The sequence below is a fragment of the Equus przewalskii genome, chromosome 26 (genome assembly GCF_037783145.1).
Source record: "Equus przewalskii isolate Varuska chromosome 26, EquPr2, whole genome shotgun sequence".
Lineage (NCBI taxonomy): Eukaryota > Metazoa > Chordata > Mammalia > Perissodactyla > Equidae > Equus > Equus przewalskii.
Window position 1 is genome coordinate 38,579,389 of NC_091856.1, and position 11,202 is coordinate 38,590,590.

General features: G+C 62.5%; 1 protein-coding gene across 1 annotated transcript; it reads right to left on the reverse strand.

Moving 5' to 3' along the window:
* Positions 1–473: 473 nt before the first annotated feature.
* SAPCD2 (suppressor APC domain containing 2) lies at positions 474–8,558 on the reverse strand. Its single transcript, XM_008544791.2, has 6 exons — positions 7,848–8,558; positions 5,109–5,221; positions 4,332–4,478; positions 3,875–3,982; positions 3,641–3,760; positions 474–3,566 (listed from the first exon to the last, which is right to left on the reverse strand). The coding sequence occupies exons 1-6, from the start codon at positions 8,428–8,430 to the stop codon at positions 3,438–3,440; spliced, it is 1,200 nt and encodes a 399-aa protein (XP_008543013.2). The 5' UTR covers positions 8,431–8,558; the 3' UTR covers positions 474–3,437.
* Between the last annotated feature and the right edge of the window lie 2,644 nt (positions 8,559–11,202).

Sequence of the window (11,202 nt, forward strand, 5' to 3'; positions counted from 1 at the left end):
ATGGTCCCCATCTCTCAGTCTCTCTGGGCTGTATTCTGGGTAATTTCCTAAGCTCTGTCTTTCAATTCACTAAATCTCTTTTCAGCTGTGCTGAAAATTTTCACCTGAAGTTTAGTCCATTTGGGTTTTTAATTACATTTTTTTTAATTTTTAGAAGTTGTATTTGATTCTTTTTCATCCTTTATTGGTCACTTTCACAGAATAAAAGATTATAGTTTGTTATAGAATAAGAAACTATAGGGGCTGGCCTGGTGGCACAGCAGTTAAGTTTGCGTGCTCCACTTCAGTGGCCCAGGGTTCACTGGTTCGGATCCCGGGTGCAGACCTAGGCACTGCTTGTCAAGCCATGCTGTGGCAGGCGTCCCACATATAAAATAGAGGAAGAAGGGCATGGATGTGAGCTGAGGGCCAGTCTTCCTCAGCAAAAACAGGAGGATTGGCAGCAGATGTTAGCTCAGGGCTAATCTTCTGCAAAAAAAATAAAAATAAAAAAAAAAACTATAAAGACTATTCCTTGTTCATATTTTCAAGGATCTTTTATTCCTTTAGATAAAACATAGTTATATTCTCTATCTGATAATTCCAGTATCTGGAACGTCTACAGAACCCATCTCTTGTTTCTGCTGGCCCTCATGGTGGATTATTTCCTTGTGGTATGTGTCCACAATTTTTAACCTGGAGGTACTCATTTTCTTCAGAACTTGATTGACATCGAATCCTTGAGGCTTCGTGAAGCTGCATCCTTCTAGATTCGCAACCTGGGCGACCCCCCCTCCCAGGACATTGGGCAATGCCTGGAGACATTTTGGTTGTCACAACTGAGAGTGTGTGTGTGTGCTGTTGGCATCTGCTGGATAGAGGCCAGGGATGCTGCCAAACGTCCTACAGTGCACGGGGCTTACTCTGAGTCCCACAGAGACTTCCTCTGCCCCAGACATCCCTCTTGTGAGGCTGAGAGCCTGTTCAAGAGGATGAGTGTTTGCTTCTGCCACTCACGCAGGCCCTGCCAACCTGGGGCCACTTAAAATTCTCCCCTGAGGTCTCTAGGGTGAGACGGGTAGCCTGGTTTCAGGCTGCAAACGAAGAGGACATGTTTTTCCACCCTGCACGGAACACCAGGGCTGAGAGGGCCCTCTCCTCAGTCGCCTTCTGCTTAGCCAGCTCCTTTCACATCCACCCTGCAGCTGAAGGTTGTGAGGTTTTCTGATGAAAGTCAGCCTGGGCAGACACTATGTTCCATCTCCTGCCTCCCAAGTTCTGTGAAGACATCAGAGGGAAAGCAGGATGCCCCAGGCCTGGCAGACACCCTCAGGGGAACGCTGGCCACCCCCTGCTTGCCCCAAGGCACCACCTTCCCTGTTGTGGCCTCTGCAGATTCCTTCACTGCTTGTCTGCCTGGAGGGCTGGGACAAGGGCTGGTAGGATCAAGCTCCATGAGGCAGGAATGGCAGGAACAGCATGGACAAAGCCCAGAGATGGGAAAGGCTCTGCTCAGCTGCAGCCCGGGCTACTGGAGGGACTCAGGTGGGGCCTGTGGAGGCCACACTGTTTGGGGCCTGGATTTGCTCTGAGTGATGGGGTCATGGAAGAGTCAGGGGCAGAGGAAGGTGCAGTTTTCAGTTCTGGAAATGTCGGGGGCTGTGTTTGGAGAACCTGTGAGCAGAGGGACTCCTAGTGAGGGTGGGCTTGGGGCCTGGGCTGGTGTGGGGGGACTGGTTGTGGGATGGAAGGGGAGTGGCAGATTTGGGGAGGTCCTGGTAGGTAGGCCCCACCCTGACGATTGGGAGGATCTCTCCTGGCTGGCAGTGGTCTAACCACTGCACCACAGGTCTGCTGGGTGCTGGAGGCTATCTTGCCCTTTAGGGCCTGCTCCTCTTCCTGTTTCCCCTCCCAGGGAGCCTGCCCAGGAGGTCTAGGCTGGGGGGTGGTATAGGGTCTCAGGCCCCTAGGAGAACCCACACCCATCCTCCGAGGAGGGCCGTGTGCACACTGGGCTGATTTGGGCCTGACTTGGGATGCTCGCCCCCCAGGCCCTGAGCGCAGTAGGGTCAGTGGCTGGTCCAGGTTGCTGCTGGCAGGTTAGCACAGAGCTGGGGCTGGAAGGGAGCACCTGGCCTGCAGCCAGGATCCCTTCCCTGTGGCCGGGGTGTCTTCCAGGGCTGCGCCCAACCTCTCCAGGTGTGCTCCTGTGCCCCATGCATGCCCACCCCCCGCATCTGCGGCCCTCTCCCTCATAACCTGTCCTTGATGTCACTGTGCCCTTGCCTTGGGGGTCCCCGTGGGGATGGCAGCACAGAGCACTGGGCCTCTCCTGGGGTGGAGGTGCCGTTAGCAGGCCCAGCTGAGCAGGTGTCTCCCAGCCTTTTCCTGAGCTCTGTGGTTCCCCTTTTCCATGGCTGAGCGGAAGTGTTCTCTCCCAGCCCAGACCTGGGGCCAAACTAGGGGTTGGGGGGTAGAGGTGTGAGAGGCCCCCGTACCTGGGCAATCAGTTGGGTGGGCTGTGGTGGGGGTGCTTGGCCTATAGGAGGTGGCTATGGTCCCAGGAGCCACCCCGTGACCATAGCCTGCTCACGTGGCCTTGCGGGCACAGGCCCTGAGCCTGGGTCACATGTTGCTCTGTGGAGTCTTGGCCAGGAGGGATGACAGCTAACCCAAGTTGGTTTAGGGTCTGAGGTCTGTGGGGAGGGGGTAAGCAGCCTTGGCCCAGGCATGAACCCTGACCACGATCCTGGGGAGCTCCCCCAGAACTCCACGCAGGCAGACCCTCCTCTTAGAGGCCATTTCCCACCCCTACCATCTTCCCCCGCTGAGGGGCGGCCCCCTAATGTGGGTGCCCTGGGTTGAGGGAAGATGCCCTTGGGCCCTCGGGTGTCCCAGCCCATCCCAGAGTCCCCTCCTGCCGGCCCCCATCTGAGACCTGCGGTGGGGGCTCCAGGCAGGGCCTATGACAGTGCACGCAGCACCCTCTGCTGGCCGCTTTCAGGAGTGCAGCCTAGTGTGACCAGTACCTTTTCCTGGAGACCCCAGGTCCAAGAGGCAGGCCAACTGTAAACGTGGGCGGGCTCCCGACAAGCCCAGCCTGCCAGGGCTACCCGAGATCCGGTAAACACGAGGAGGGGCCCCCACTGTCGACCGACAGTGGCAGTAGCAGCTTCAGATTGTGTCGGCAGGATGAAGCCCCGCCCCAGTCCAGCCTGGGAGGCCAGGACCAAGTCAGCGTGCCGGGCTGCAGCACATCTAGGGAGCAGCCCACCTGCTGGCTCCACTTGGGGTTGGGGGCGTCTGGGGCACCCCAGATGGGAAGAGAGGAGGGAGGGCTGTGTCCAGGCCGGCCGGGTGGTCTTCAGCCTGAGAGGTGGAGTCAAGGGGGTACCCACCCGGGGCTGAGTGCCAGGCCGGGCTGAGGGGCCCAGTGTCTGTGTCCGTGCCTGTGGCAGCTAGATGAAGGTGGAGTCCAGAGGCCCAGTGTCCTGCTGGCTGAGGGCGCGTGCCTCAAATAGCTGCTTGATGAGGGCAGATTTCTCCTGCTCCAGCTGCGTGATTCGTTCGCTCTTGTCGGTCACCTCCTGGGCAGGTGGGAGGATGGTCAGGGCCTGTGGGGCCTGCAGCCCCCCGCCCCACACCTCTCCCAACAGCTCACCTGGGTGAGGAGCCGGTTCTGCTCCTTCAGCATGAGGATGGTCTGCTGCTGCCAGCTGGGAGCCGAGGGTGAGGCGGGGGCCGGGGCAGGGCACGGGGGCCCCGAGGACGAGGACAGAGCCTACGGGGGGGCACGGTCAGGCAGGCCCGGCATTCCCCAGCACAGCCTCTAGGACAAGGGTGAGGGGTGGCCCCAAGCTGGGCCTGGGCCCTGGGTGGTCCATGGGACACTCACCCTGCTGGCACAGGCCACAGCCAGCAGCTCCCCCAGGCACCGGGCCACCTCCTGTACCTTGGGCAGCAGCTGCCCCAGCGGGCGGGGGCTCCCCTCAGCCCCAAAGTCCTGGGAGGAAAGCAGGGGAGGGGTGATCAGAGAGCAGGGCCAGCCCAGGTCAGCCACTGTGCCTGGATGGGTCCCCCAGATGGCACTCCCCACGGATGACCCCCTGAAGTTACTGCTCAGAGCCAAGGGGGAGCCCAGGGGTGTTGCCGGTGGGGGACATCTGCCCTAGGGCACCTCAGGTCCTGGGGGGACATCACAGCAGGGGATGGCCTGGCACCCTGGGTGAATGGGTCAGGCCTACACCCGCCCGGGGTGGTTGGGGTTAGGTGGGTGGTCACTGTGTGTGTGCATGGCGGGGGTAAGGGTCCCTTTGTCTGGGGACAGCCTGACCCCAGGCAGTGTCACTCACAGTGCTGGCCCTGCTCTGGCCCAGGCGGCGCTGGCGCTCCTGCACGTGCTGCAGCTGCTGCTGGTACCAGTCCCGGCCGTGCGCCATCATCTCCAGACCCTGCAGCAGCACCTCCTTCTCCCGCTCCAGCTCCTTCATCTGCTTCAGCTGCCACACACAGGACACACACATGCCAACGAGCACACGTGCAGCACACGCCTGTGCGCCCACGTATGTGTGCCGGGAGCCACAGCCGTGCACTCAGACCAGCCCACACAGGCACACACGTGCACACACCTGCGCAAGTGAGCCCCTGCATGCCTCTGCGTTGGGGGGCACAGCCCCATCCCTCCTCCCAGGAGGGTCCTGGGCTCCCTTAGCCCCTCCACACAGGCTTCCCCAGGGGAACAGGTGGCTGTCCCCAGCTCAGAGCCCCACTCATTCTGGTGAGCGGTGAGCACGCGGCTGGTGAACGGGGCTTAGCTGGCAGAGGTGAGCCTCAGGAAGCAGGTGCGGAGGGCACTGCTGAGGACGGGCCGAGCCCACTGCCACGGCACACCCAGGCCACCTTCCCCCTAGAAGACTTCTTGACCTGACCCCGGGCCGTCCCTCAGGTGGATTCAAGCCGGGTGAGGAGGCACATTTAGAACTGACTGGTGTTCCTAAGATAGGCCCCCCAGAACCCAAGCCTGGCTGCCCTCTCCCAGGCAGAGGGGTGGTCCAGGAGACCAACTGTGGGGGCTGAGTCCAATTCCAGGCAAGACAGAGAGTCCCTCAGAGCCCCAGGGCCCCACTCACCAGATCACAGTCCACACCGTTGGTGATGGTGTGCCTCCGACGCTCCCCTCGAGCACGGGGGGCCCGCTGGGAGTCCCCCACACCTAGCTCCCGGGCCCTGCAGGCCATTGCACCTGCAGCAGAAGAGGCGAGGGACTGCCTGGTCAAGCTCAACCCCCCGACAAGGCCTGGCTTCCAGGTCCGTCTCAGATGCCCCCATACAACCAACCCCAGCAATGCATGCCTATGGGGTCATCAGCAACTCAGGGCCTCTGCCACCCCATTTCAGTCCAGCCCTGGGGGTGCGGGCACCGGCCTAGCCTGGCCCATACCTCACCTCTGTGCCTAGCTGGGGTCTGGTCCCCCACCAGCTCCCCTCGCACCTGCCTTCGGGAGGGCCATGTGGCTGCTGACACCCCACACATGCACACACACTCCGGTGTGAGCTCCCTGAGGGCAGGGGCTTCATCCGGCTTGTCGGGGCGCCCCCAGTGCCTAGAATACTTCGGGCACACCTTGGGGGCTCAAAGGCTGCTGAATACGAAGCTAGCGAGCGGGGCTGCTGGTCCTCCCGACTCCTCTCCTTATCTGCACGGGCCCTTAAGGGTAACTGGGGTTCAAGGAGGTGAAATGTGGGGCATGGCTGGTGAGACCTAACTTTCCCCAGGAAGGTGATCATGGTATAAAGTTAGTCCCCACAGAAGTGCAAACACAGTGCACTCAGCAGGTGACTTAGGAGTTCCCACAGCACATGTGTCCACCTGCAGTTTGCTTGGGGCTGGAAAGCCAGGCACTTCTCTGTGGGAGCCTCCAGGAGGGCCAGTGGCTTCCTCGGGGGACATGGGAGTATGCACAGGGCTGCCCAGGAGGGGAGGAGTGGGTGCAGGTGTGGGGGAGGGCACCCCTGGCTCTCTAGCCCTGTCCCCGGCACCAGGCTCACCCTCGCAGGCCATGCCCCCAGCACCTGGCAATGGGAGTGGGCAGGTGATGCAAGAAGGGGGTGCAGGTGTGCCTGGCAGGGACATGCCCAGAGAGTTGGCACCAGGTGGCTATGTGGGCTGCCAGCCAGACCTAGCAGACAGGCTCCAAGCAGGCCCAGAGTTCATGTTCCAACCTGCTGTGCAGCTGGCAGAGAAGGTACAGACAGAGGGGGGCCCCCGGAAGACCTGGGCCTGGTCTTTACTATCAAGTCTGCAGGGCAGCTCCTGGGTTCCCAGTGACGGCACCTGACATCCAGCTGGACGACTGAGCTAGCAGTCTACCTACGGCGCCTGGCCAGCCTGGGGTGCATACTGAGCCCCAAAAGGGGACAAGGAAGGAGGGCCTGGATCTGTGGGGGCCTCTGTGTATGCGTGGCTTTCTCTTCCTGGGGAGATGGGAGGTCTTGGAGCTCTAGATTTGGTACCTCAAGAGCATGCCACACCCCTTTTCTGGGCCTCTGCCTGTAAAAGGTGACAGTGAGAGCCACGGCCTGAGGCTTACAGAGGAATCCGTGCTGATGCTTCCCCCGGGTGGGCATGGCCACATGCCTGGCCCTCAGAGGGGTGCACTAACTGACCCAGTGGCAGAGCAGGCCTGGACCACAGGCCTGAGGCCTCCAAACCCCGATCCCATGGCTGATTTCCAACTGTGTGCAGTCACATGGATGGCAGTGGCCCAGTGCTCTAGGCCAGCGACATCCAGAAGCTCCCCTCACACACACCATGGGGACAGGGAGGCTGGGCAGTGAGGAGCAGGGAGAGCCTGGATCAGCTCACCAGGGAAGCCAGGTGCCACTAAGACTCCAAGTGGCCCTCATGGGGCTGGGGAACATGCCTGAGGCTGGATGGGGTGGGGGTGGGGAGGTCCAGCTAGGCTGGCAGAGTGGTGGGCAGCACAAAAAGGGCTGGCAGCTGCCGTGGGTGGAAGGCCTGCACCTGGCAGGCATGTGTGTAGGCTGAATGAGCTGAGCGGCCTGGCTCCGCCCCCAGCCATAATGCAGGTCCTGTTCCCAGGGCAGGCACTGGGGGGACAAACAGGGGACCATTCAGCCATCTCCTGTCTCTGCCAATTGGACCGGAAGCCAGAAGAGGAGCCTGCCGGCCATCCCCAGGGGCTGTGGTCTGTGTCCCTCCCAGGTGTCAGTGGCGGCACAGCCCCACAGGCCTCGAAGACTGGGCTGGAGACCCACCCACCGCTCTGCTCTTCCTGGCACCTGGGCCACGTCCTCCTGGACCACCCCCAACAGCTCCTGCCTACCCCGGCCTCGGTGGGGGACAGTGGGTCCACCCTCTTGGCCAAGCTGTCAGACGGAGAAGGACCCAAGAAAGCAGCAAGGGCCCCTGCCAGTCTGGGGGGCCCTCTCTCATCTGCACTAGTGGAAGCCAACTGTGTCTAAGCAGTAACCAGAGATGAGCCAGAGGGCCCAGGTGGTCCCAGGTGTGAGGCAGGTATTGGAGGTGGAGAGCCTCCTCACGCCACGTAGAGGTCCCCAGTGTCCAACTCAGGACTGACACAGGGCGGGTTCCTGGTGTGGCTTCCCGAGTCACCCCAGCCCCTTGGCCCTGGTAGCCTCACGCTGTGTCGGAGGAGGGGCTGGCTTGCCTCCTGGTCCCTGAGCACTCCAGGACAGGCACGAGGCCTCTTTCTCTCCAGGTCGCAAGGCGCGTTCCAGGCTCAGGAAGAGCTGCCCGCCCCGTCCGCCGGCCCTGGTGGGAGATGCGCAGGCAATCCCTCTCAGGCTCTGGCCTTGGGAGAGGCCAGGGGCTGCCCGACACTCACCAGCGTCCGCGCTTGGGCTCCGCTCCAGCGCCGCCCCCTGGGGCCGCTCGGGCTCCGCGGGGCCGGGCGCCGCCTCGGCCTGGCAGCACAGCTTCTCTAGGATCCGGGTCGCGCCGCTGGGGCCGGCCGGCGAGGGGCGCGCGCCCAGCGGCAGAGGCTTCCTCTCCAGGACCGTCCGCGGCTCGTCGGCCGGTGCAAACACCAGGCGCTGCGGCGGCAGCTGGCCCCCGGGCCGCGCCGGGCAGCCTCCCCGGGCCGGGGCGCGCGCCTGGCCCCGCGGGCCGCCGTCGGCGCTCAGCAGCGAGGTGCGCAGGCCGGCCACGAAGCGCTCGAAGGTGAGGTAGCCGCTGGCCGGGGCCACCTGGCGCAGGCCCTCGAGCACGCCGCGGGGCAGCTCGCGCGCGTCGGCGCCCTGCCAGCGGGACTCGATTTCGCGCAGGTGCACGTAGCCCCGCTGCCGGTCGTCCAGGATGTCGAAGAGGGTGCGCAGGCTCTGCAGGAAGGCGCGCGGCAGCCCCTCGGTGCCCGGCGCGGGTGCGGCGGGCGGCCCGCGGCCCGGCTCGGCCATCGCGGCTCCGGCCATGGGCGCCCGCTGGTCGGGCTCCGTCCTGGGCGCGCCCGGGGCTGGGTCCCCGCGCGGCTGGACGGCGGGGCCCGGCCGGCGCGCGCAACCGGCCGCTACAATAGCTGCTACTTTTTGAATGGGCCTCCTCGTGGCGTCAACCCCTCATTAGCATTCGCGGCGGCCATTGGCTGAGGCTGGCCCATCTCCTCCCCGATTGGCTGAGAGGTCGCCAGCCAGGTTTGATTTTCCGGCCGAGGGGCCAGCGCCCGGCGCGCTCCCGCCGCGGTGCTGAGAGGGGCCGCGGTCCCAGCGCTGGCGGGGGGCGGGATCCCCCACCTCTGCCTCGCTCCCGGCCTCACGGACCCCCTTCTGCTCCCCACCCCGACCACACCAGGCCTCTCGCCGCAGATCAGCCCTTTCTGGGGTTGACTGCCCTGCCCACCCCTCCGAGGGGCGAAGCCTGGCCCCCTGATGAAAACCTGTCCCCAGGTGGCCTCGTAGGACAAGGATGCGGAGCGTACCCGCTCCGAGGGTCCACCTTCTCCCTCTAGCTCCCCCGGCACTCTTCGCTGAGGGTCCCCTGGCACAGGCACCGCCGACTCTGGGGCCCCTTTCTCTTGCGCCAGGCGGGCCCCAAGAGGATTGTGGGTTCCAGCCAGCTGGGCGCTTCCGCTCACAGAGGCCTCTCTGTCCCCACCGCTTCTAGCTCCTCCACTGGCCCCTTGGGACAGCCTGGCCTTTCCTGACGGCTGCAGGACAAAGCCACTTTTTCCTGTGTCCCCAGATCCCCATCTGGTGACCAGTTCCCTTCTGCTCCCAAGGTCCTCTGCTCCAACTGCTTCTTCTGGCTGGATACCTCTTCCAGCTGCTCTCCTGTCTCTCAGGTCTCCTCAGGCCTGCCAGGCAGCCCTGTGTCCCCGGAGGCCCCTGCCTTATTTCCAGCAGGATCCACTCATTCCATCTCATCATTCTGGGACAGAGCCAGGGCTTAGCCTGTGGTCCTGTTGTGGGAGCCCATCTCAGGACTGACTAGTGGGAGAAGCTAAGGAGGTGCCCAAGATGCAGTCTGCCTGGAGCCTCTGCCTTACCATTGCCTGTCCTCCAGGCCCTGCCCTGGTCCCCATACCTCCTCCAATGGTCTTGCCAGACGTCCCCATGCCATGGGCACCTTGCCCCTGAGCAATGCCCATGTGTTATCTGCGGCTCTGTAAGCAGACCATCCATCTTCAGGGATAAATCAGCAAAGAATTGCCAAACACCCCCTCCAGACAGGCACAGGGCTCGCCTCAGCCCAAGGCACTGGTGCCTGTATCTCAGGCTGTAAGAGCCCTGGCCAGGGAGTATCCAGGGTCCACTTCTCCCCTGGGGTTACTCCTCAAGGTTGGGGCTCCTTTGTGGTAAGGGATTTTGGGGGTACCTAGAAAGCTGTGAGCCCGGAGTCACCCCGTAGAGCCTGGTGCATCCTGCCTTCCCCTTTAGTGGCAGGATTGGTCAAAATTCTAGGACAGCATTCAAGCCATTTGTCCTGCAGTTCACCTCCACCCTCCTACTGTCCTCCCAGCACCCCTAGTCCCCCATCCTTAGGGAACCCGGCATTTCCTCACCTCTGAGCCATTGCACATGGCGGCTTTCCCACCAGGAATGCCCCTCCCTGTCTGCTCCTGGCTGATCCCTGTGCATCCTCCAGAACTCTGCTCAAGTACCTGAACCCCCCGCCCCCAAATTCTGGCTGGGTGCCCTGACATTCAAAGCATGGGGCTGCTTTCTTCCAGCAGGTCAGGGCCACCTTAAGGCCTGGCTCAGGGTGGGTGCTCATCCTGGGGGTCACAGCGAAAACGCCATCCTTGGCTGGGACACTTGCCAGGGTGGGGCCTGGGGGATGGGGAGGCCTGGGGACAGCTCTGTGGGGGTTAGCATGGGTGTGGAGGCCAGCGGCCAACAGCAAACAACACTGCTACAGCTCAGGACAGCATGGCCAGCGGTGCCCAGGCCAGATCAGGGTCCCTGTGAGCCTGAGCCCATCGTGTAGGGAAAACAAGGGCTTCTCAGAGTGTCTGGAGCCGAGGGGGTGGTGGCCTCTGCTGGTCCTTGGTCTGTGGGCTTCCCTGTGGCCCCTGGCTAGCACAGGAGGAAGGTACAGAAGAAACCGGAGTCAGTGGCAGCTCTGGGTGTGGGACTAAGGTGTGGCCCATGTGCTTCTTATCTTGAACTCTGGTCATTTCCTCCTTCCACTTTCCAGTCTGGCCCCCAACACTTTCCTACCTCTGTAGCTTTCAGCTTTGCTGTCACCCTGGGGGGGCTTCCCAGTGCCCCAGACCAGGCGGGTCCCTGTGGCCCCTGTACTTTTTGAGTTGCCCATCCCAGTCACAATTATGTTCTCACTGTGCGAGCCTGGAGCTCCTTGAAGGTGTCCAGGAGGTCATTGCCCACCTCTGCCTCATTGGCACCCCCACCTGTCTGCACCCCTGTCTGCCCAGTGGGTCAGCTCCCTTCTCCTGGCCGTGCATGTGCCTCTGGCTGCACAGTCCCGATTGTCCAAACTCTTCTGATGTCAGCCCCACTCCCACTTTGAGGTGGGATTTGGGGGTCACCCTGACCAACATGGCCCCGAGTTCATGTTCTAACACCTGCCTTCAAGGGCACAGGTACAGGGGTGATAAGAGTTCCCATGGACCCTGGCCTGGGGTGTGGAGCCCACTCTGCTCCCACGCACACCTTCCACCTCCAGCATCTGCCTCAAACTGCCTTTCAACCGCCACAGACTATTGGCGCAGGCCACTTATTCATTCA